Raw genomic sequence first — 26,482 nt, forward strand, 5'->3', positions numbered from 1 at the left:
CTGGAGAAGGAAATGGCAAACCATCCCAGTATCTTTAGCGAGAAAATCTCAAATAGGGACACAAAGAATCAGATACAACTGAAACAACTGAACAATAACAACAAAGGAATCTCAAAATCTTTAATCAGATTTAGCACCCTGAAATTAGAAATTCTGAAACATACAAAGATTTTTAAGATATCCATATTACAACAAGTGTGAAAAAAGAGGAAATGAAGAACGGAGTAAATTTGGCTTTTCATTCTTTGAAGATACGTAATTTGTTGAGTTTTTATTCCCATTTTTTTAAAAGCTACTTAAAATCTTCTTTTGTTTCAACTTTTAGAATCAAAACATGAAAACTACGTTGATAAATCTGTTGAAAACATGCAATACTGATTCATTTATTTCTGCAAATAAACAAGATAGCAGAAAAGCAGTTGAAGCTTTATATTTAGTAAGTTATCAAACTACAAAAAAAATTGGCATAGTTCATGCTATTGCAGAAAATTTAATTTTGCCATATGCCAAAAAGCAATTATCAAGTGTGTGTTTGGAGACAATTCCATTAAGAAATCAGAGATGATATCTTTTTCAATATTCAATCATGATGTCTGATGATGTTAAATCAGTTATTGTAGAAAAAGATCAAAAAAGGAACATTTACATTTTGCAATTAGAATGAGAGAACCGATGTTTGTAATCTAGCTATTTTAATTGTATTTGAAAGATATTTCCATGAGATAAAATGGAAGAGAATACGCTGTTTTGTCATCAGTTAACAGAATATACAATTGGGAAAGACATTTTTAATCTAATAAATTCATACTCTGAAGGGAAACAAATCAATTAGTCCTCTTCTGGAACATACACAGATGGATCAAAATAGATACTGAAAAATTTGCAGGCATTATTTCTTATATTAAAAAATTAATGCTAATATAGTATGGACCTCCTGCAGCCTACACAGAGAAGTTTTGGCATCAAAAAGCATTCCAAGACAACTTAAAAGCGTGTTAGATGATTCTGTCAAAATTAATTTTATAAAACAAGCCTCAGGAAGTCTCAATTGTGTACTGCTTTATGCAGAGATGGCACTTGTAATCCACACAGATGTTAGGATGTTGGGTGGCTTTCTGAAGCACTCTTCTATTAGAATGGAGAGAAGAGCTAGTGGTCTTCTTCACTGAACATCCTTTTCACCCAAGTAAGTCTACAAGTGAAACGGCATGGCTGCAGTTTAAGCATATTTAGCAGACATCTTTTCAAAGTTAATGAGCTCAATACATCATCACAGGTACAAATACAAACAAATATTCAAGACAAAGTAAAGAATAGGATTAAGAAATTAACATTTTGAACCAGAAAAACAATACTGAGTGCTTTGTGACATTAAGCTAGAAACACCTGAGTTCGAGTTCTGGCTGATCTATGCTTGCTGTGCGACCCTGGATAAGCTATTTAACCTTTCAGTGCTCTGGGCCAGTAGTAATAAACCGTACATAAAGATCCCAGGGGGCAGCACATTGACTTAGAAAACCAAATATTAACATTATGTTCTATCATATTGTTATTTCTTCTGTTATATGTTTCCCAACTGCATTATAATCTGGTTGGGAACAAATATTAAGTCTGACAGCTCTGCTATAGAAAACTCTAAGACAAGGGTTCTTAATCTTCTTTTGTGTCACAGACCCCAAAGGCAATCTGGTGAAGCTGAAAGACTCCTCCGAATGTTTATAATTGCATAAAATATGGAAGATTAGAAAGGAAACCAATTATACTGAAAAGTCAAAATATAAAAAATGCTCAGAATTTGTTAAGAATCTCTGCTCTGAGGGGGCAGCTAGGTGGTGCGGTGAGTAAAGCACTGGCCCTGGAGTCAGGAAGACCTGAGTTTAGCCTCAAGCACTTGACACACTTACTACCTGTGTGACCTTGGGCAAGTCACTTAACCCCAATCGCCCTGCCTTCTCCCCTCCAAAAAAAACAAAAAAAAAGAATCTCTGCTCTAAGATGGTTCTAAATTGCACTGAAAGAAGAAATCCCTTGCTGGGAGTTCCAAAAACCACTGAAACCACAGGTTCAATCCCTATACTCTATCCCTCATTATTGTTATTGTAAATAACTTGAGAAAGAAGCAAATAACCAAAGCCAAAGTCAGGACTCATTTTTAACCTTGGGGAAAAGGAGGGGTGGGTAGGTGGGGGAACGTCTTAACCGTCTATGAGTTTGGAGGCAGGTCCTTTCTGTATTCTTTACAGGTACATAACGCTGTTCTCTTAGGGGAAGCAACCTTCAGGGAATGTTCTACAATTAGTTGAAAAAAAAAATGAAGTCTGGTCTCAGCCCTTCTACGATCTCACCGCTATAAAATGGGAATGAAAACCCCAGAGTATTACAAAATCCTCAATTATTTTATGCTAGCATGCTATACAAAAACTAAAGCTGTCTACTCATTTTGAAGTTTGTCGACAATGGTCAAAGAAAAGGATTCAGAGGTGAACCTATTAGGTTAAACGTCCTCATTTCCCCGCTCCATTTTAATCAAGGTTTTATAAATGGTTTTGATTTGTTGCGGGACTTACATGTTAACAGTACATCAGTGGAGGGGAGGGAGCTCTTTCACAATAAAAAAAAGGAAAAAAAATTGCCCAAATTTTCCATAATAATTTTTACCTTGGTCTATGCTACATTGTACCAGATGTACCGGAACATTAGTAGCTTCTATGTAAACTTTTTAAAAGGCTGTATTTTATCTTGAAAGATGAGTGGCCATAATACAATCACAAGGCCCCACTATATCGAGAGTGCTAGTTACGTATAAGAGGCAGCTAGGTGGTTCGTGGATTCCGCACTGAACCTGTAGCCCTGACTAAACCCCGGACAAGGCACTTAACCTTTGTCTGTCTCAGTTTCTTCATCTATTCTGTAGGGACAATAATAGTACCTACCTCCCAGGGTTGTTAGGAAGAGGGGATATTTGTAAAGTGCTTTGAAAACCTTGAAGTGCTATGTAAATGTTAGCTGTACGCAACTCAAAAACACTTCCTTTCCAGGAGAAAATATTTCAAAAGGCATTTCTTTTGAACATGTGAAGATAATCTTTAAAATTGTTAACTAAAACATGTTTCTGTGAACATGTCTCAGGTACAAAACAACTGAGAATCCTTCCTACTTTTACTTCTGTGAAGTTGAGTTCTCACACCCTTAAAGTTCACATAAAGGCAGCAGGGGAAAGAAAAGTCCTTGTTCCTTTGAAGGGCTGCTTGTGTGACCTGAGAGACCTTCAGCCTGGACTCCACTGTCCTGGTATAAACTGCATCCAAAAGGAAACGAGACAAAGAAGGCATACCTAGTGAAAAATGAATGTGCTATAAAAAAGCGTTCAATCTCATGCGGAAGCCTGACTGGAGACCCTGTCTTTTAGTCTCTATCATCTTTCTCAGCAATTTGGAGTAAAAGAATTGTCGTTTAAAAAAAAAAACAAAACTATTCGGTGCTATGAAAATCAGTGTGCTGCAGGTGGTCATTAATTACATTGGAACAACTACCCTAACAACAGGGTAGAAAGGACTGCTTAATGTTCCCTGCACAACAGATGGCAGACGACTATACAAATCCAGGGCCAACTGTACTTAAAACACAATGGGAATGTCTCACACAATGGCAAAGCCAGTCAACTAATTGCAGGCTAGGGTAAACATCCATTGATTGAATAGAAATTTCTGTTAATGCTAGCATCTTATGCCCCTCAAATCTCACCTGGGCTTGGCCACTTAAACACCAGCTGTCCTCATTATTTCTAGCCTACAAGTCTTTATTTATGCAATCTTTTAATAGTTAAACAGCTAAGGCTGGATTAATTGGGGAAATGTAATCTCGTTACAGTCAATTAGGAGGCTGTTTATCCAGACTGAGGTGGCTCTGTAGCAAATTGCTAGTCTGGGGGAGGGAAGAGAATGGGAATTAATATAAAATACTGCATTTATCCACAACTTTCCTCTTTTAAGCAAATATTTTACTACTAAAACATGGTGCAGAGGAATGAGGAAATTTACTTAAGTAAAACCAATCATCCACACGATTTACACATCCCACTCCAAGCTTCTGAAAGCTTGGTCATATTTTCTGAAAATCCTGAATGCCCCTTTTACTGAAGTACCAAATTTCTATGTTCAAGAGGTGAGCTCCTTTCCTAATACTTTCTGGGAAAAGGCTCACTCACGTTACAACTATCGTGAACAAGCCTTCAGAAAAACTTCTGCTAGCCTCCACCAAAGCAGTGGGTATAGGATTCAATTCAGAACTACAACAGAGCTTAAAGATTAATCCATTCCCCCACTAAGAGCACCCTGCTCCCCACCCCCTCCCCCACACACAACACACAATTTTACAGACAACTTAACCAAGGACCGAAAAGGTTAAGTGCTTCACTTAATGTCACAAAGGTAGAACATAGCAGAACAAGGCAATCTGAACCCAGCACAGCCAGCTAAAGTTTGCAGCTGTGGGAAAAAAAATTGATTGCTTTGTTTGAACCTCATCCTCCATGGCTGAGAAACCAGACCTGTTGCTTGGGGACCAGATTCCAGGTTATGCTGACCAAAAAAATCTTCCAGGGGGCAAAAGATTGATGCAGGGAAAGTAAGGAGTTTTCTCCCGTTACACATCTCAAACAACTCACCCGTCTTATCTGAAAACTGCCTCTGTGCTGGCTGATCAAACAAGTGTGTTTGTTCTTTTGAACTCTATGTAATGTATAACTTCCAGACACAGGGGGGTTCGGCCACCCCTTTTCTGCTCTTCCCCTCTGCTAAATGACTTAAACTTCCTTCTAAATTATTTCAGTTCTGGGTTTGTTCTCTATCAACACAGCATTGCTAACGAAGAAGCACTTCCTCCAAATGCATTTGGGAGATGGTGACCTTCTAACTACTCTTCTTCCAAAACTGAGAAGTCTTCAGACAGCAATTCTCAGTTATGGCTTCAATTTAAGAAGCATTTATATATTTTTTCTCAAATATTTTATTTCCCCCCCAAATACATGTAAAGACAATTTTTAACATTCATTGTTTTTTTTGAGTTTTGAGTTCCAAATTCTGTCCTTTCCTCCTGCCCCTCTGAGAGGGTAAGCAATCCAATATAGGTTATACACATGCAACCATGTAAAACATTTCCATTTTAGTCATTTTATGGACAAACCTCAAAGTTAAAAAAAAAGTGAAAAACAGTATGCTTCGATCTGCATTCAGACTCCATCAGTTCTTTCTCTGGAAGCAGAGAGCATTTTTCATCATGAATCTTTTGGGACTGTCTTGGAACATTGTATTGAGGAGAGTAGCTAAGTCATTATTACTGTGTATAATGTTCTGGTTTTCTTGATTCATTTTGCTTCAGTTCATGTAAGTCTTTCCAGATTTTTCTGAAATCAGCCTGCTCATCATCAATGTTCCATTACAATCATATACCACCACACGTTCAGCCATTCCCTAATTGATGGGCATCCCCTCAATTTCCAATCCTTAGCCATCATAAAAAGAGCTGCTCTTAAGATTTTTGTACAAATAGGTTCTTTCCCTTTCTCTCTGGGATTCAGACCTAGTAGTGGTATCACTGGATCAAAGGGTATGCACAGTTTTATAGCCCTTTGGGCATAGTTCCAAATTGTTCTCCAGATTAGTTGAATTAGTTCAGAACTCCACTGACAGTGCAATTTTCCCAAATCCCTTTCAACATTTACCATTTTCCCTTTTTGTCATATTAGCCAATGTGATAGATGTGAGGTGACCCCTCAGAGTTGTTTTAATTTCCATTTCCCTAAGCAATAGTGATTTAGAGCATTTTTTTCATGACTATAGCTTTGATTTCTTTGTCCTGACTATTCATGTCCTTTGACCACTTATCGATTGGGGAATGCCTTGTATTCTTATAAATTTGCCTCAGTTCTCTATATATTTGAGAAATGAGGCCTTTGTCAGAGAAACTTGATGTAAAATTTTTTCCCATTTTCTGCTTTCCTTCTAATTTTGGTTGCATTGGTCTTGTTTGTGAAAACCTTTTTAATTTTATAAAACCGGGGAGCTGGGAACGGAGTGGAGCAGAGCCCAGCCTGAGCGGCGTGGACGATCCAGACCGGAAGCCGGGCGGAGGGGGCCCTAGCGCCCTGAATACGTGAGCAGTTACCAGACCCCTCGACCCACAAACACCAAAGACTGCGGAGAAGGTTAGTGGGAAAAGCTGCGGGAGTGGAAGGAGTTCGCGGTTCGGCTTCCAGCCCCGGGGGCAGCGGAGGTGGGGCAGCTACAGCTGTTGTTACTTCCGGCTCCAGGCCCACCTGGTGGGGGAAATTAAGTGGCGGATCACAGCAGGGGTGCACAGCCTGCCGAAGATCTGAGCCCAGTCTGGACTGGGGGTCCTTGGGGAAGGAGGAGTGTGGCTCTGACAGAGCTGGCACATCCCCCCCAAACGTAGAACATAGAACTCTGTAATCTACAAGCAGTCATACCCCACTGAAAAACTCAAGGATCAAGTTAGTTGGTTGGGAATATGGCCAGGACGCGAAAACGCGCCCAGATTCAGTCTCAGACTTTGGATTCTTTCTTTGGGGACAAAGAAGACCAAAACATACAGCCTAAAGAAGACAGCAAAGTCATAGAGCCTACAACCAAAGCCTCCAAGAAAAACATGAACTGGCCCCAGGCCATAGAAGAACTCAAAAAGGATTTGGAAAAGCAAGTTAGAGAAGTAGAGGAAAAATTGGGAAGAGAAATGAGAAGGATGCGAGAAAACCATGAAAAACAAGTCAATGACTTGCTAAAGGAGACCCAAAAAAATACTGAAAAATACACTGAAGAAAACAACACCTTAAAAAACAGACTAACTCAAATGGCAAAAGAGCTCCAAAAAGCCAATGAGGAGAAGAATGCCTTGAAAGGCAGAATTAGCCAAATGGAAAAGGAGGTCCAAAAGACCACTGAAGAAAATACTACTTTAAAAATTAGATTGGAGCAAGTGGAAGCTAGTGACTTTATGAGAAATCAGGATATTATAAAACAGAACCAGAGGAATGAAAATATGGAAGACAATGTGAAATATCTCCTTGGAAAAACCACTGACCTGGAAAATAGATCCAGGAGAGATAATTTAAAAATTATTGGACTACCTGAAAGCCATGATCAAAAAAAGAGCCTAGATACCATCTTTCAGGAAATTATCAAGGAGAACTGCCCTGATATTCTAGAGCCACAGGGCAAAATAGAAATTGAAAGAATCCATCGATCGCCTTCGCAAATAGATCCTAAAAAGAAATCTCCTAGGAATATTGTTGCCAAATTCCAGAGCTCCCAGATCAAGGAGAAAATACTGCAAGCAGCCAGAAAGAAACAATTTGAATATTGTGGAAACCCAATCAGAATAACCCAAGACCTGGCAGCTTCTACATTAAGAGATCGAAGGGCTTGGAATGCGATATTCCGGAGGTCAATGGAGCTAGGATTAAAACCTAGAATCACCTACCCAGCAAAACTGAGTATCATGTTCCAAGGCAAAATATGGACTTTCAATAAAATGGAGGAATTTCAAGCTTTCTCAGTGAAAAGACCAGAACTGAATAGAAAATTTGACTTTCAAACACAAGAATCAAGAGAAGCATGAAAAGATAACCAGACTGAAACATTTCTGTCATCTCCCATATAGATAACCAACCAGACTGAAACATTTCTGTCATCTCCCATGTAGAAAATCAGCTACAAAGGTGGGTTTTCTTTGCCACATCTTCTTATCCTCAAACTGGCCTTGCTGTGCATAGACCAATTCTCAATCGACCCTGCTTTGCAGAGGTCTAAGAGACCTAAACAGGATATAGCTGGCTCCACACATAAAGGGGCCATCCCTTGATTCATTTCTTAAAGAGGCCTATTCACTGAATGGGTGCTACCTCACTCAAAGTAAGAACCTGAGAAGACCTTAGTCTAAAAGGGCCAGGGTCTCCTCTTGCATCCTGGGCCATCTCCAGTCACCCTGATGAATATCTGGCTACTGGACCCAGATGGCTCTGCAGGAGAAAGTGAGGCTGGTGACCTTGCACAGCTCCCTCCCTCAAATCAAAGTCAACTGCAAGTCATGTCATCATTTCCCTGATGCCATGGTCCTCTTTGAGAACAAAGGACAAACACAACAACAAAACAAAGACAAAATGTGACTATAAAGAAAGGATATTTCAGTTCTTGAGTGATTCCTAGGTATCAGTCCAAAAGAAGAGTCTCCCCAAAATGTTTTGAGCAACAACAGAGTAATCAGGTTAATTGCTTATCACTGAGTCCAGGATGTCCTGGGGTGTTTTATGATAGAATTATGACAGAATTCTTTTGTATGGGGTCTATCTCCAGTCTAATCTATACCTTGCCACTGGGCCTAGAGGCTCCAGAGTAGACAGTGAGGCTGGTGACCTTGCAAAACCCTCCCTCACTTAAATCTAATTCACTCGGAAGTCATAGCATCATCTTCCTGAAGCCATGGTCCTCTTTGAGAATGAAGGACAAACAATAACCTGCTGATAACACTGGGAAGGATCTAATGATGTCTTCATATGCTCAGTAAAGTGTGTCCTGTATTTATATGTATAAATCTTTAAAGTAATAGCTGCAGAACTCTTGTGTGTGTTTTCTTTAAGCCTTCAGGCAGATTTGCTGTTCCTTTGCACACAATATTGTTATTATCTTGCTGAATAAAGATCTGCACTTATTGTTTCTTAGACAAAGTCTCTGTCCACATATTATTGCTATTTATTAAAACAAATTCCAAAATGCCAAAAAAAAAAAAAATTTTATAAAACCAAAATTATCCATTTTACATTTTATAATGTTCTCTCTCATTTGGTCCTAAGTTCTTCCCGTATCCATAGATCTAACAGGAAAACTATTTCATCCTCTTCTAATTTATGGTATCACTCCCTACATCTAATTCATGTACTCATTTTGATCTTATCTTGGTATATAGTGTGAGATGCTGGTCTATACCTAGTTTGTCATAGTTTTCCAGTTTTCCCAGCAGTTTTTGTCCCAAAAGCTTGGATCTTTGTGTTTATGGAACACTCAATTACTATGGTCACTTACTACAATGCATTTTGTAACTAGTCTATTCTACTGATCCTCCACTCTATTTCTTAGTCAGTACCAGATTGTTTTGATGATTACTCCTTAGTAATAGTGTGAAATCTGGTACAGCTAGGCCACCTTCCTTCACATTTTTTTTTCATTCATTCCCTTAATATTCTTGACTTTTTATTCTTCCGGATGAATTTTTTTTCTAGTTCTGTAAAATAATTTTTGGGTAGTTTTATTGGTATGGCACCAAATAAGTAGATTAACTTGGTAGAATTATAATTTTTATTATATTGGCTCAACCCATAAACAATTAATATCTTTCAAACTGCTAGATCTGACTTTGTGTGACATGTTTTGTAATTGTGTTCACATAGGTCCTGGGCTTGTCTTGTCGGGTCTTAAATATTGTCTAGTTATAAATGGAAATTCTCTCTCTTGCTGTGCTGCTGGACTTTGTTGGTAATATATAGAAATGCTGATGATCCAGGTGATCCTGCAACTTTGCTAAAGCTGTTAATTATTTCAACTAGTTTTTTAGTGGATTCTCTAAGTATACCATCTAAGCATATCATCTGCAAAGAGTAACGATAGTTTTGCTTCCTAATTGCCTATTCTAATTCCCTCAATTTTTCTTCTCTTATTGCTATAGCTAGCATTTCTAGTACAATATTGAATGATAGTAGTGATAACAGGTATCCTTGCCTCATCCCTCATCTTACTGGGAAGGCTTCTAACTTATCACCATTACAGATGTTTGCCAATGGTAGGAAGCATTTATTAAGTATCTATACACTTATCTTATACACTGCTCCACTTCACACACTCCACAGTCCAGCCACACTAATCTTCCTGATCCTTATGGACTACATATAGTCAGAGGCAATGATGATGCAAGAGATAAGTGTGCTGAAAGACCTGAATTCAAATCCAACTTCAGACACTGTGCAACCTGTCAGCCTCAGTTTCTTCAGCTGTAACATGCGGGTAATAGAGTTGTGAAGATAAAAGGAAATAATACGTACAAAGTACTCTGTAAACTTTAAAGTACTACATAAACACTATTATAATCCTCGATCTTCCCTTTATGTGTCTTTGCACTGGCCATCCCCCATGACTAAAGTGCACACCCTCCGGACCTCCATCTTTCGGGAATCTTTTGTTTCCTCCAAACTTGGGAAGAATCACTATCTACATCAGTGGTTCTCTTTTAGTGGTTTCAGAATCCCTTGAGAGTTCTCAAAGATAGTCCAAACGGCACCTTAAGCAATAAATGACCAACTGTTTCAAATACACTCTCTCATCTCAGGCATGTACTTTTTTATATAATTATATAATGTTTTAATTTGGAGTTTTGGGGACAAAAATTATCATTTTAGTCATTACAAACCCTGAATGAATAATTCTAAAAGAATATTGTGACCAGTATATTAAATTACCCTGGGAGTTCACTCCTTGAAGGCAGGACCTCATTTCTGTCTTTGTATCCATAGTCCAACCATGGCTAAAACACTAACAGGTATTTAATAAATGCTTATTCACTGACTGCTTATGTGTCAAGCCACTATGTGAGTGTATAGGAAAGGGGTGGGATGGATAAGAGAAAGGTTGAAGAAAGTCATAAAATTTTTAAAACAAAATAAATTTTAATTCATTTTCATTTTTAAAAATACATAGCTTTTTGGAGGAACAACAGAAAATCAGAGACCTTGTCAAAACTTGAGTTGAAAATCACTGGTCTAAAGAAGTCACAGAAAGAATGAATCACTGGAGAGAAGGGATGGATATAGGAATGAATAAAGATTTTCTTTTTGTATGAATCATATCATCTCTGACTTAGAAGATGTTCTGGAGGTCATTCAACACTCTCTCCCAATGCAAGGATATTCAAAGACAACTTTGGATGCTGAGATCAGCCACTGGTTATTTATGAGATGTTCTTTTTGAAAGTAGGAGAAAATAGGGGAAAAGGAAGATCCCAGGATTCACTACAGACTTGAAAATGGGAGAGTAAAGTGAAAATAATCCCAAAGAAACTATTTCCAGCACTGACCTGACCTTGATTATCTAGCCAAGTAGCTTTCCAAGGTAAAGTCAATTCATTTATCCTGGGGCCTTCAGGTTTTATTTGCAGATTATTTAACCCACCTAACTACTTAGTAGTGGCCAGGAAATTATGTCTTCAGTTTACTAATCTCCAAACATAAAAACCTACTTACCATCCCCCCCTGGGTTAGCCATCAGAACTGCCTACCAGCAATCTTCGCTTAGACCCTGATAAAGTCTGATAATAAAGAATGTAACTTCCAGATATTTTTTCTTAGATTCAAGTTCTTACTCTCCTTTAAGAATAATTTCCCCTGCTGTTATTAACCAATGAATCTGATTGTAGAATTTAAGGGCACCAAACAATTCTAGAATCATAAGAGTCAAGCACAGAAGATTTTCCTAATGGTCAATCAAACGTGAGACGTTTCAACCTAAAAATATATTCAAATCTTGTAACTAATTTGGCCATTATGCTAAGAATATAGATAATCAATAAAAGGCCAAAATACTAATAATATTCAATGTGAATAAGCACTTTTTTAGGCAGCATGACAGCAGACAGAGCGCCAACCCTAGAATTTGGAAGACCTGGGTTCAAATCCTGCCTCTGACACGTATTAGTTGTGAACCCTGGCTGGTCATTTAACTACTGAGTCTGCAGGCAATTTTCTTAAGACTTGAAGATGTACCCTTCTTACATCAGTGAAATGAAGTTCCATATACTCATGAAATCACAGATCACAGTGTTTCCCTCTCCTCCTCCTAAAAATGAATTTACAGACTGTGCTTTGCAGTGACAATTTCTTCTGTGGGTTCAGATCACATTTCCCCCAGCACTCATTATCTCTTGGCTAACAAAGGAGGAGCATGGATCCACATCACAAAAAGAGGTCTTACGAATAGGAGTTTCCCTGTGCCCGTGAGTCTCTCCCTTCCTTGGCTTTCCTGTATCCAAAACACAGAAAGTATACCACTGGCAAGTGAATCTCTGCATTAATTTGCAACACCAAAGTTTTCAAAAGCATAGAATGTACTCAAAGAACTCCAGAAAATTAACTCAACAAGCTTTACCGAGAAAAAAAATGAAGTCTTTCCTTCTGCAAGCTGAGCAACAGGTTTTGGTGTCTCACTGAGAAGCTGTAAGATGTCCCTGGATAAGATCTTGGACTCTGGACAAGATAATTTCATTTGAACTGCTGCAGTCTTCAGGCCCATAGGGTGGCTCTATGGTCAGGACCCCAGCAACGCAGAGGGTGCTTTGTGACTCTCCCTGTTCAGTGATGGGGATGTGATTCTTCTCCAGCCAGGACTTCAAGCTGATCTTCCTTTTTTCCAGGTCCTCAGGGTTGTAGGCCTTACTCTCTTCTGGCATGAACATATGCATCAGTTTCTCCCTCACTTCCTGATTGTCTTCATTCAAAGTCTCAACAGTCTGCACAGCATGTCCCATGACTCCAGTCACAGCCACAGTGCCATCTTCGAGGAAATTCACAAGGACGATACTTTGGGATGAGAGAAAATACACAGCAGGGGAATGAACAAAGACTTACAGGCCTCCTAAAATGGGGAGGATACAAGTTAATAGCCCAGAATTAAACAGCAGAGGATGGAGAAGGAAGCTGTACCACCCCTGACATACCACCTGTTACCAGAACAAGTTGGAATGCTTTACATCTTCAAGATGACACAGAAACAACCATCAACTGTGAATGACTTAGCTTTTCTCAGCAATACAATGATCCAAGACAATGTCAAAGGGACTAAATGATGAAAAAAAATGCTATCCACATCCAGAAAAAGAATCAATAGAGTCTGAATGACATTGAAGCATATTATTTTTCACCTTTTTTGTGCATGTTTTTTGCAGGGGGGTCTCCGTGTCTGCTTTTACAACACAACAATATGGAAATATGTTTTGCTTGGTTGCACATGTATAATCTCTATCAAATTGCTTACCATATGGGGGGGGGAGACAGGAAGGAGGGAGGGAGAGAATTTGAAACTCAAAATTTAAAAACATGAATGTTAAAAATTGTTTTTACATGTAATTGGGGAAAAAATAAAATATTATTTTTTTAAATGACACAGAAGTTCATTCAACCAACATTTATATTACCTGCCTATAACATACATGGCAGTGTTCAAAACATCTACTCTTCCACGACCAAACTTTAATTAGAGGTTCATATGATACAAAACCAGAGGTTTGAAAGACAGAGAAAGAGGAATCATTCTGGGTTCCATCCAACTCAATGGATGACCCTCAACAATTAACTGTTTGCTAAGCCTATTTTAAAATGAGATAACGGTTTATAAAGAGGTGCTGTAGTTCAGGATGTAAATATAATAAATTCAACATGATTAGGAGCATAGGCTTTGCTTGTTTCATACACCCCATATGTCACTTTAAAATAAACTTTAAACAGAATTAAGAGATATATGCTGGTCTCCCTGCTCTGAATGCCTATGGCAGCCTAGTTCTAGCTACTTCTGTTTCCCTAGCTCTCCCAAGTTGGGAGAATTATGCCTAATGAAGATCACTTATGTACTATGAGAAAAATGTTTGTAATTTATGAAGGCCATCAAAATTCTAGATGGCTTAGAGTAATTGCTAGTGCCCTGGCTAATGCTGATTAATTTTTCTTCCACTCAGTCACCGCTTATTTCCTTGACATGGTCCCCCATGGCAGAAGATGGAGCACTAATCTACCTAAAGAAGCCACAGATTCCTGGGGGAAAGGCCAAAGAAAAAGAAATAGAGGAGGGAAACTTGAGAATTACTTCCTCCAGCTTGCTGCCTAATATTTTAAAGGAACTGTATGCATTTCATTAACAGATCTTCCCCCTCTTACTTCACCACCATTTTATTTTACAACTCTAGTGCCTTAGATATAATACCTTGTCTTATTGTTCTCTGCTACCCTCTCCCATAAGCTTCACAAGGACAGGAGCCAGGGCTTATCAAGCACAAGGCTGGATAAAATGTAGGTGCTTAATGTTTACTGAATGAAAGAAAGAGAAGGCTCTTACCACCACTGATCCACCAGGACAGGAATAGTAGATGGGCTCTGTGCTTCCTCCTCTTAAGCCTCCCTATTCTAGTCCCCCCTAGTTCTATCTGTCCATTGACAAAACAGGGAAGGAGAGAAGGGAAAGGCGTTAGTGCAAAAGGAACTACAGGTGTACCTTGTTTTATGCCACAGATGTGCTGCTTTTAAAACTGAATAAATCACTGTTTAGCAAATCAAATCATTCATCCAAATATTCATTCAATAAGTATTTGATCGCTTAGCTCACTGCCAGGTTGACCACAAAATGAATTTGGAGGCCAAAGAAACTCTCAAAGGATGTTTTTTAAGTAACAGTATAGGTGCCATCTGCTTTGGTGGCAGGTGTACCCATAGTCACAAGATTAAAGATCCTGAGGGGGTTTCAGTACCATTTGGATATTGAGAGCTATTTCTGATGGAATGGAAGCTTTTGAGGACAGAGATGGTCAGCCTCACTTATGTACTCATATTGCCAATGGGTGGAAGACTGCCTGGCATAGGAGGTGCTGAATATTAAGTGTAAGCTTGCTTACTTGCTTTCTGTCAGCTGTCAGAAGTCTCTAAAGCTTTACCTGAGAACCTGTGGTCCAATTCTCAGCCTATAGCATCTAAAGGAAGCAGGAGCAGCATCAAAGCATACTGGACAGCGGCCATGCGTATATGGGCTGCATGGCCCTGCACAAGTCACTTAACTCTCACTGCCCCAGGCAACACTGAGAGCAGGGGCTTCTCTGCACTGGCAGAGGGAGTCACCTTACAGGGTGTTCCTCATACCAAAGAAATCATGGGTTTGGTTCCGTCCCCCAGAAGGGAAATGAATGCTCTTGTGATTCAATAACAGACATTTATTAAATGCCTGCTTCATAGAAGGCACCAGCTAAAGAAAGATAATAATCACTCTCTAACATCTGATTTTTAAGCTTGGATTTTAACACACAGTCATACTGACATTCCTTATGAATGAAAAAAGAGGGACAGTGGGAATAACGTTAAAGAACTCAGCACCTTGATTTCAAAGAGGTAACAAGCCATGGCATACTCACTTGGCAGAGACTGGGTCTGTTGTTAAAACCCATCCTTTATATTCATTCTTCTCACTGGCTGTCACTCTGACTTCTTTATATACGTAGTCTTGCCATTCTAATGGGCTTTTCTTCATCCACTCACTCATGGTGATCAGCTAAAACAATTCAAACAACAGCTAGTTTAGATTTTAGAAATGAAGGCAATGAAAGATGACTCTGTATGTCTATTGTTCCCACTAAAGAACATCGGTGATTCAGTGTAAGTTCTAAAACAGTTTAAAAACCAACGTGCTGAATTCCTGACAGAACGGGATTAAAATGTAACTGAGAAATGTTTTAATAAACTAAATAAAAATACAACATAAGTAATATTAATTTGTGATCGAAATCAATATGAAACCTGCTGAAATTTTTTTCTATTTGACAGTATTAGGTAAGAACTTAAGGGTTCTACAGCACTGTTCTAGAGAAAGAAGTCTAGTTTCTGCCCTTAAATTGCAAATAATTGAGGCAGATAACAAATAAACATGAGGAAGTTGGAGAACAATTATAAAAGAATGCTGTAAACCAGTACAGCCAGATCCAAGAGACCTGGGCTCTAATACCAGCTCTCACCACCAGACTACTATGTGATCGGATTCCTAGTTTCCTTCAAATCTCAGCTCAACTGCCAACTTCTAGAAAAGGTGTTTCCTGATGCCCTCAGCTACTAATGCCTCCTCCTCCAAATTACCCTACATTTACTTTGTATGTATTTATAACTATAACTTGCTTTTTAAGCACACAAGCCCCTAGAGGCAGGGACAATTCAATTTTTTTTGCTCATGTATCTTCTGAGCTAACACATGGAAGACACTTAAAAATGCCTGGTAGTAAAATGAAGTTGGACTGGATAATGACTAACTGTCCAGCTCTAACATCTTACATATCAACTATGCTATCCCCTATTATTATGCCATTCACCTATCATTCATACTGCAGTAGCCCAGTGGATAGTGCCGGACTTGAAGTGAGGAAGAGCCAAGTTCTAATCCTGCCTCAGAGGATTACTAGCTGTGTGACCCTGGAAAAGTCACCTAAATTTGCTAAGCCTGTTTCTTCATCTGTAACACGGGGACAAACACCATCCTCTAACTAATAGGGCTGAGATGGAGATCAAATAAGACAGTACGTGCAAAGCGCTAGGCCAATCTTAAAGCCTTATTGTTACTCTGGACAAGAGCAGGACCTGAATCCAAGTCAATCCTTTATTAAGAGCCTACTACGTGCCAGGCACTGCGCTAAGCACACCTCCAACACCTCCTAGCTGCGAAATCAAGGACTTCGGTTCCCTGTTTGAAAGGGCGTTAATTACATAGGGGGTACCTACTTCACGGGGTTATCATGGAACCAAAAGATCACAGATGTAAAGCACACTTATCCGGGGTCGGCTATCAGTTATCAGCATGCTCAGGAGCTGGACTCAGCCAATCGGGATGGGGAACCTCGAGGCCGCCCGTGGCCCTCGGGATCCTCCAGGGCGGCCCTCTGACTGAATCCAAACCCGCACTGGAGGGCCTAGAGGGCCTCATACCAGCCCACCTCCATGCCTGCTCTAGAACCAGTCGCGACTTTAAATCTGAGTGCAGGGCGGTCAGCCAACGAGCACTTACTAAGCACCAACTTTGCCAGGCACGGTGCTGAGAGCATTCATACTACTCTGGGCAGCGGCCCAGGCCCAGTCCGGGGCCTCAAGGCCCTGCTGTTTTGGCCAAAGCTCGAGGCCCCGCTGAGTATAGGAGGAGAGGGCGCGGGGGGCGGACACCCGAGCTTAAACGGAGCCCTCAGACCCTCCGCACAGGCTACGTGCCTCGGTCCCCTCGTCAATAAATGGGGAGAATAAGTGCACCTACCTGGGGCGCGGGGGGTGGGGAGTGAGGATAAATGCGGTATCTGTAAAGCACTTTCAAAGCAATCTCAATGCTAGCTATTAACAGGGGCTGTCTTCCCCGCCCCGCCGGTCCCGGGAGCCCATGCGCGTGCCAAGAGTCAACCTCCAGAGGAGGCAGCCGCTCCGACCCCGGCGGCCCTGCCCTGCGCTGGACCCCAGCCTTCCTGAGGATCCTCTCACTCACGCTGCCTCCCCGCCGCGGGCCGGCGAAGGAGCGCGAGCCGGCAGAGCACGGGACCCCACCAGGCGCACGCGCCAGCAGCTCTCAAGACCAGCATGCTTCGCTCTCCTGCGTCACTTCCTTTACCCAGGATCCTCTGTTTTGTAGTCCTACGCCTAATACAAGGCCAAGAACTGACCCGAGTTGGGTAGGGCGGGCCTGAGAGCGTCCCCCAGGGCACGTCGGGCCAAGGATTTTGTTCTTCCGTACTTTGTGTGGCGTCTGACTCTTGGATACTCTGTTTGGGGTTTTCTTGGCGGAGTTACCGGAGTGGTTTGCCATTTCCTTCTCCAGATCATTTTACAGATGAGCAAACTGGGCGACTTGCTCAGGGTCCCGCAGCTACCAAGTGTCTGAGGCCGGATTTGAACCGAGGTTTTCCTGACTCCAGGTCCAGCCAGGTAGCTGCTTGCTAGGGAGCTTTAATAGTCCTAGACTTAGGTCCGGGAGAAACCTTTGGAGTCAAATAGTTACAGATATTATAAAACTATTTTGTTTATCCCTCCTCTTTCCAGCGCCTTCATTTTTATGAGGAAGCTGACGCCCACAGAGAGTAATAGAGGGGCAGAGGGCAGATGTGGACTCTGACCAGCAGGGCACATTCCTCGATGGCCCCCAGGGCCCTCGGTAAGCCCATGTGCTGGGCTCATGGCACCTTGCAGGTAGATTTCTTTTTTCTATGTCTGATGCTTAGTGTTTTGGGGTGGCTTAGCAATAGTCCAGGTAGTGGGGTGAACAGTGTCAGTGACCTAGCTGAGCACACTCCAATGAAGCCAAGGCCCCAAAACCTGGCCAAAGAGATAATGCAGGTTACCCTGCCATTTACCTGCTCCAGGTGGGTGTGGTACAACCTCTAAGTTCTTGCCTAGGTTTGCTATGTTATTTATAAGGCGGAAACATGGGAAGCACAATCATTTCATGGCATTTTGATGGACTAACAATGTAGAAATCCCCTTGTGACATATTAGAAATGCAAGGACACAGATGGTCTCATCCACTGTTTTAATAGCCACTTGCTGTCTTTGGATAAGAGAACCTGCAGTTTTGTCTGAAAGGACTGCTTTCACAATTGCAAAACTATTTGACAGTGACTCCTCTGCAGCAAGGAAGGGGAAAGTTTTCTTATTGAGCTCATAAATCCTGCCCCCTGCATTACAAATATTCCCCTTTTTTCTCTTCGTTCATCCTTCTCTTTCCTTACCATTCCCTCTACTGTGAAATACTTTACTTTTCTATCCTAATTTTGCCTTAGATGCTGTGCTGATGGACTGTGTACTCTAAGCAGGCCTTATCTGTACCCCAGGAATATGAATTTGAGGTCATCTAAACTTTAGATTCTAAAGCAGATTCCTTAACATGCTAACAGATCTCTTTGTCATTTCCACCATCTTTGACCCACAGTCATCAAGCACTCCTCCCTCCTCAACCTATTTTCCCCCAATCCCCCTCAGGTAAACCTACATCTCCCAAGAGGTGCAGAAAATCCCTTAACTCTAGAAATTGTCACCAATAATAGCTAAAGTTTCTGTCATTTCAGTTTGTTTTCTAAGGGGAAAAAAGGACCTTGAATTTTACTAAAATAATTAGTCATGGGATTTGGCTCTAAAATATAGTATCTATGACCAAATGGCAATCAAACTGCACATACTCCTTAATCCAGCAATACCACCACTACCTCTGAATCCCAAAAAGATCCTTAAAAAAGGGGAAAAGACCTATATTTATAAAAATATAGCATCTCTTTTTGTGGTGGCTAAGAATTGGAAATTGAAGTGATGTCCATCAATTGGGAAATGGCTGAGCAAGTTGTGGTATATGGATGTAATGGAAAACCATTGTGCTATAAAAAATGATGAGCAGATGGATTTCAGAAAAACCTGGAAAGACTTCCATGAACTGATGGTGAGTGAAATGAGCAGAGCCGGGAGAACATCGTACACAGTAACAGCAACATTGTGTGATGATCAACTATGATAGACTTAGCTCCCCTGAGCAACACGGTGATCCAAGACAATTCCAAAAGACTCATGATGGAAAATGCTACCCACATCCAAAGAAAGAACTATGAAGTCTGAATGCAGATCAAAGCATACTATTTCACTTTGGGGGGGTTGTTTTATTTTTCGTGGTTTTTCCCTTCTGTTTCTTCTTTCACAACATGACTAATGTGGATATATGTTTAACATGATTGCACATGTGTAACATCAGACTGATTGCCATCTTGGGAGAGAAAAAAATTGGAACTCAAATCTTATTAAAATTAATGTTGAAGACTATCTTTACATGTAATTGGGAAAAACAAAATACTATTTACAAAAATAAAATATATTCTCAAAAACCCTTTTTTTGTTCCCACCTGTAATTTTATCAGTGTAAGGAGTTCCCTGGTGAGAAAACTACTCCTAAGGGTTCCCTAGGGGGACTGAGAAGTTAGGTGACTTGCCCAGGATTACAAAATGAGGTGACTCCAAGGCCAGCTCCCTAGCCTCCACAGCATTTGGATTCGGCAAAAAAGAAACTTCTTTAGTTTAGTCTAATTGAGGAAAGAACAATCCAAATTGGTAGGGGTTTTTAAACGTTGTATTGAAAGCCTAACATTGAAATCAATTAAAGCAATTAAAATTGCATAGTGTCTCTTTTTTTAAATAGCATTTTTTTTTATTTTTAGTTTACAACACTCAGTTCTACATAATTTTGAGTTCCAGATTTTCTTCCCTCCCTCCCCCCCTCCCTCTCCAAGATAGCATGGAATCCCATATAGCTTCCATGTATAACTTCGCATTGAATTAATTTACACACTAGTCAAGTTGTGGAGAAGAACTGTGATCAATGAAATGAACCATGTGAAAGAAGAAACAGGCCTAAAAAAAAAAAGCCAACCAAAAACAAAAAGAAAAAAAAGGGGGGAAAAAAAGGCTAGCATGAAGTGTGCCTCAATCTGCATTCATACTTCATAGTTCTTTCTCTGGATGTAGATAGCATTCTCCATCGTGAGTCCTTTGAAGTTGTCTTTGTACCTTGTGTTGCTGGGAAGAGCGAAGTCTGTCAGGGTTGGTCCTCACAGAATCCATACATCTGTGGTTGTGTATAATGTTCTCCTGGCTCTGCTCCGCTCACTCAGCATTATGTCATGTAGGTTTTTCCAGGTTGTTATGAAGTCCGTATCATCCCCATTTCTTATAGCACAATAGTATTCCATTACCTTCATATACCACAGCTTGTTCAGCCATTCCCCAATTGATGGGTATCCCTTTGATTTCCAATTCTTAGCTACCACAAAAAGAGCTGCTATAAATATTTTTGTACATATGGGTCCTTTTCCCACTTGTGTGATTTCTTTGCTTAGTGTCTCTTTACAGTTAAATGAACAATTTTACAACATGAAATAGGAAGACACTTTCAGTCGTTCTAAGCCCCCATCAGAATTTTTTGTTCATTCATTCTCATTTATTCTTCTTCATGATTTTAATCAGTGTACTCTAGTCTTCTTATGCTGCTTTCTTCACTTTGCATTATTTTATAAAGATCTTTCCATATTTATTTTTATTTAATTGGCTGTACTATTCTTTTACCATTGCAATTTAACCATTCGAGGTTGTTGAACACTTAAGTTGCTTCTGGGTTTTTTGCAATTAAAAAGCTGTTTTGAATATCTTGTAAAATTTTGCTTTTTGTCTTTTTTTGTATTCCCAACATTAGAATTTTTGGATTGAAGAGTAATATTTGTAACTTTTATTGGGTACTGCCAGAGGATTCTCCAAAAAGATTTTACAAGTTTACATTTCTACCAGCAGTGTGTGTATTTCTCCAGAACCACAGTAGGACTAATTATTTTCTTATTCTTGCCAATTTGATGAGTATGTGTGGTGGTACCTTAAAAGTCGTATTAATCTGCACCTATTTAATTATTAGTAAAGTTGGGTTATTTTTTCAAGTGGTTAACATTTTCTGATACTTCTTTTGAAAATTACGTGTTCATGTCCTTTGTTCATTTATCTGTTGTGAACTGAGTTACCCAGTTACTTTTTATGGTTCCTTATATATTTTAGATGTCAAATTTTTATGTCATATTTGGCAAAAAAAAATGACAGACTAACTAATCGCTTGAAGGGGATATTGTAGTGGGAACTCCTTTTGTGAATGGTCAGATTAGATGGCCACTAAGGGCTCCTCTAACTCTCAAATGAATTAGGGACTTATTCATGCCTGCTTTAAGAGCAGTAACTATTTTCTATTTATCCTCAGTACTTAGCATAGTGCCTAGCACATGGTAAGGAATTAACAGATGTTTGTTGATTGATGGGTTGACTCCAGAACAGTGGCCCTTCTTTGCTCTCCTTTCTCAGAACAATTTGCTAGGCACAGAAGAGGAGGAATCCCTACCAGGGGTGGGGAACCCACGACCTCAAGGCCACATGTGGCCCTCTAAGTCCTCAAGTGCAGCCCTATGACTGAATCCAAACTTCACAGAACAAATCCTCTTAATAAAAGTATTTGTTTTGTAAAACTTAGACTCAGTTAAAAGGCCACACCCAAAGACTAGAAGACCATACGTGGCCTCGAGGCTACAGGTTCCCCACCCCTGTGCTTAGGCCTTTTCAGACATACCATAGTTCCAAGTTTACAGAGCCTCTAAGGTCTCATAGGAAGAAAAGTTTGATAATCCTGGAAGGGCAAAACTTAGAGGGAAAGAAAAGGATGGGGGGAACCAAAGGCATCCCCATGGCCCTCTATCAGGTCTGAGGCACTGTTCTCCCTTCCCAGGATCTGTGCTCCACCGCCCTTACCCAGCAAAGAGCTTCCCTTTCCTTGGGCACAACATAGGCAAGGGTGCTGCTTTGCTGTCCTTTCTACCTAGGCAGAATGTGCTTTGAGGTCATCCCTGAAGCACCATTGCTAATAGCAGTAAGGGGACTGGTTCCCCCTTTGCCATCAGCTCAGGGCAGGTACCTTTTTTCTTAGAAAAGTACAACTGCTATATTGGTTGCTCTTTAAATTTTCTGGTCTGGGGCAAATTTCCCAACCTTAGGGCCCTGCCCTAGTTCTTCCTCTGGCTTAGAGGTCATCTATTCCAATCTCCTTATTTTTACAGATGGGAACATCGGAGCCGGAAAAGAGATGAAGTGCCTTATCTAAGACCACACCTGGTTCTTTTGAATCCAAATCCAGTGCTTTTTCTGATAATCCAGGCATTTGGCAGCCTATAGCACCCAGGAGAAAATACAAAATGCTTTGTTTGGCATTCAAAGACCTCCATAACCTAGCTCCCCTGCTCCCCTAGCTCCCTTTTCAGTCGTCTTATATATACCTTTTCCCAGACTTCTACTCTTCAATCCAGTGACACTGGCCGCTTTAAATGTTTCATTAATAAAACACTCTCTCTCTCACCTCCAGGCACTTTCTCTGGCTGTCCCCCATAGCTGGAATGCTCTCCCTCCTTATCTCTGCCTACTTCTGACCTACCTCATTGTTAAGTCCCAACTAAAATTCCTTCCTTTACTGGAAGCCTTCCCCAACCCTCCTTAATTCTAGTGCTATCTCTGTTAGTTACTTCATATTCATCCTGTAAATAAGTTTCTTTGAATATATTTGTTTTCATGCTCTCTCCCACTTTAGAATGTAAGTTCCTCAAGTATCCCCAGTGCCTGGCACATAGTAAACACTTAATAAATGTTTGATTGATTAATTGAAAAAGTTTTCTGTTTAAATTGAAAAAATTAAGCCCTGATGGGTCTCATCTTTGGGAAAGTGCTGGTTAAGAAGGATTGGAAAGGGAAGAGCATGGAATCCACCTGAATATACCAGTTCCTGTTTCTTTGCTTGCCAAGAATTTTGATCCATCATAGATAATCTGTTAATAGGAGAAATTCAGCTAAGGGTTCACCAGATGATTGATGAGTCCCTGAAAAGCAGGAGAATCCCAGGTTTAGCCATTGAGTCTCAGGATGCAGGCATCAAAACCATCACTCTGCTGGATGAAAAGGGGGAAAAACTGAACCACATAGAAGGAGGTGTGGATCAAATAAACAAAAGACATGAGAGAGATGAAGAAGACCTTAACAGAGCTCAGCAAGTGCTGTGCACTTTGTGTTTGCCCTTGAAATAAGTCAACAAGTTCTCAGTCTGGTACTGGACCGAAGGCAGAGACTACTCAGCTATAATGTGGTTTCTAAGCAGCCAAATGGTATGACAGTCAGCCTTAGCAAAGAGCTGAAGAAGAAGCCAGTGGTAGAAACATTAAACAGATAACTAATGTTGCCAGAGAAGATAAAAAGGAAGAAAATTTGACTGAAGTGGGCAGTATCCTGAGGAACTTGAAAAACATGGGCAATAAGATTGACTCTCAGAACAAGGCAATAGAATTACTGAGAAGACCCATATTAACAAAGATCATATTGACCTTGCCAATGCCAGAGCAAAGAAACTCATTGACAGCTAAAGATGTTGCTGCTAACTTCATCTGGGAATTCTTTCACCTACAATTTCCTCTAGTTCCTTCTCTGAATCATCACTTTTCAGTTTGAAATGTCTTTGCCCCAACCCTCTCTAAGCAAAGAGATGGGAAGAAAAAGTCAAAGGAGTGAAATAGATCCATACTATCTGGTTTCTAATTTTTGCTCTTTTACCTTGTGAGCAGACTGATATATTCAGTGTTCCCTATGAGGTTCTCTTCCTCAGTGTACAGGTTGTGTTGCAAACCTTAAAATTGTTTACATCCTTCTTGTTCCCCTTAAGCAGACTCTTTTGTTTTCAGGATTTTCAAATATTGCCAAAAAGACAGCAATGGAGGAGGGAGGGGAGTAGAGAGGAAATGGGTGAGATTTGGAGGGGGGGCGGGATTATTTGCTGCTGTTTCTGTAAAAGTGCCACAGGACCTAACTGTATGGAAAAGTTACAAAAAGAAAATGTGCTGTCACCTCCTATTCCCCTTTGAAAATGTAATTGAGTTCATCGCCAATTTAAACAACTCTGGACAAATGCTTAATCTCTTGGTACCCAGGGCAGCTCTTTATGAGGATTTAAGTTGCAGAACGTGTGCATATCTGCAGTGGTAGAGGGAGCTAGCTGTCTTGTGCAGGGAGTTCTCTATGCAGATGAAATTACAGGTCAGGACCAAAAACAAAATAAAGTCCTAAAAGTAAGGGTGGTAAATAACCCATTGGCTATTATTTGGATTTAGAGATTAAGATTTTTTTAAATCATAAAAATCTTAAAAATGCAGAACAGAATAACTTTTTTTAAATAAAGGAACTTAATTTCTCTCCAAATGATTGCTATATAGACATACATTTTGTGATCCCAGTTCATGCTGCATCCTCTGGGAACACTTTGCATAAGTTTTGTGATTTAAAATAAATAATATTTATATGATGTCCCTATTATAAGCCTGCATTCTTATTAATTTCATTGTGAATGCCATTTGTTTTTGGGAAGCTATATATAATTTACAGGTTAAACATCAATATTTCTTTAAAGGTTGACAAAGTTAACAAAATGTATAAATTAAAGATTACCTAAAAACCAGAGCTGATTCAGTATTGGGAAAATTATAAGCAAAATTTACATATCAATAACAAAGGCAATAAAAATCACATGATTAACTCAATAGATGCTGAAAAAGCTTTTGACAAAATACAACTCCCATTCCTAATAGAAACACTAGGAAGCATAGGAATCAATGGAACTTTTCTTAAAATGGTAAGTAGTAACTATCTAAAACCAGGAACAAACATTACCTGCAGTGTGATAGGGATAAAATAGAAGCCTTCCCAATAAGATCAAAAGTGAAGCAAGGATGTCCATTATCAACATTATTATTTGATATTGTACTAGACATGTCAGCTATATCACTAAGAAAAGGAAAAGAAATTGAAGGAATAAGAATAGGGAATGAGGAAACAAGACTATCATTCACTCAGATGATATGGTGGTATATTTAGAGAACGCTAGACAATCAACTGAAAAAACAAATAGAGACAATATAAAATATTTGGGAATCTATCTGCCAAAACATACCCAGGAACTATATGAATACAATTACAAAACACTTTCCATGCAAATAAAGACAGATCCAAACAACGGTTGTGCTATAAAAAAGGATGAGCAGGATGCTTTTAGAAAAACCTGGGAAGACCTATATAAACTGATCAAAGTGAAGTAAGCAGAACCAGGAGGCTAATGTACTCAGTAACAGCAATATTATATAATGATCAACTGTGAAACTTAGTTGCTTAGATCGATAAAATGATTCATAACAATATCAAATGACTCCTGATGATAAATGCTACCCACCTCCAGAGAGAGAACTGATGAACTCTGACTGTTTATCACTTGATTGAAGCATATTTTTTCATTTTATTTTTCTTGCTTTTGCAACATGACTAATATGGAATTTTTAAAAACTTACTATTTTATTTTCCCTAATTATACATAAAAACAATTTTCAATATTGATTTTTAAAACTGAGTCCCTAGGGCAGCTAGGTGGGGTACAGCACTGGCCCTGGAGTCAGGAGGACCTGAGTTAAAATCCAACCTCAGACACTTGACACATTTACTAGCTGTGTGACCTTAGGCAAGTCACTTAACCCCAATTGCCCTGCCTTCCCCCCTCAAAAAAAAAAAGATAAAATTGAGTCCCAAATTCTCTCCCTCCTTTCCTATCCCACTCATTGAGAAGGCAAGCAATTTGATATTGATTATACATGAGTAATTGTGTAAAACATATTTCCAATGTTTTACATGACTTCTTATATAATAAGTATCATGTTGCTTGCTTTCTCGATGGGTAAGAGAGGGGCTAGAAGGCAAGAGAGAATTTGAAACTCAAAATTAAAAAAAAAAGAATGTATAAAATAAAAAGAGAGATAGTTCCTGTATTCAGGAAGCTTACATACCAAAAGGGGGAGACGACACATATAAGAGATTGGTGGAGAGAGAAAGGTGATTTGCTCTAAGTCACAGGGATTGTGAGTGGATCCAGAGGGTGGCTCATAGTCAACTGACATGCTCAAGTCAGGAACTTGCAGGGCTTGGAACAGAAAGATAACAGTCAGACTTTTGTCCTGGATTAGACCACTTTGAGTACGCTGAAAGCTTGCAAGTTCCTAGCCTGAATTTTCCCTG

The 26,482-nt window shown here is 39.8% G+C and overlaps 1 protein-coding gene, 1 long non-coding RNA gene and 1 pseudogene across 5 annotated transcripts; 2 read left to right on the forward strand and 1 right to left on the reverse strand.

Annotated features, from left to right (window-relative positions):
• Positions 1-91: 91 nt before the first annotated feature.
• On the reverse strand, positions 92-17,398 carry GEMIN6 (gem nuclear organelle associated protein 6). 4 transcript variants are annotated; one of them, XR_005009900.1, is made up of 3 exons: positions 17,100-17,397; positions 15,226-15,362; positions 92-1,192 (listed from the first exon to the last, which is right to left on the reverse strand). XR_005009900.1 is itself a non-coding variant. In XM_036750568.1 (3 exons), exons 2-3 carry the CDS (start codon positions 15,351-15,353, stop codon positions 12,259-12,261), a joined length of 504 nt encoding a protein of 167 aa, XP_036606463.1. In that variant the 5' UTR covers positions 15,354-15,362; positions 17,100-17,398; the 3' UTR covers positions 10,706-12,258. The 4 variants fall into 4 exon arrangements, 3 of the variants coding, with proteins under 3 accessions (XP_036606463.1, XP_036606464.1, XP_036606465.1); XM_036750568.1 differs by lacking the exon at positions 92-1,192 and adding an exon at positions 10,706-12,634 and having other exon boundaries at positions 17,100-17,398; XM_036750569.1 differs by lacking the exon at positions 92-1,192 and adding an exon at positions 10,718-12,634 and having other exon boundaries at positions 17,322-17,397.
• A 317-nt stretch (positions 17,399-17,715) lies between these two features.
• LOC118843142 lies at positions 17,716-23,001 on the forward strand. Its single transcript, XR_005009901.1, has 3 exons — positions 17,716-17,758; positions 17,873-18,019; positions 22,450-23,001. It is a non-coding gene; the product is annotated as an uncharacterized LOC118843142 (long non-coding RNA).
• A 192-nt stretch (positions 23,002-23,193) lies between these two features.
• Positions 23,194-23,796, forward strand: LOC118842598 (annotated as a pseudogene).
• The last annotated feature ends 2,686 nt before the right edge of the window (positions 23,797-26,482 follow it).

This window comes from Trichosurus vulpecula, chromosome 3 (assembly GCF_011100635.1).
Source record: "Trichosurus vulpecula isolate mTriVul1 chromosome 3, mTriVul1.pri, whole genome shotgun sequence".
In the NCBI taxonomy this organism is placed as follows: domain Eukaryota; kingdom Metazoa; phylum Chordata; class Mammalia; order Diprotodontia; family Phalangeridae; genus Trichosurus; species Trichosurus vulpecula.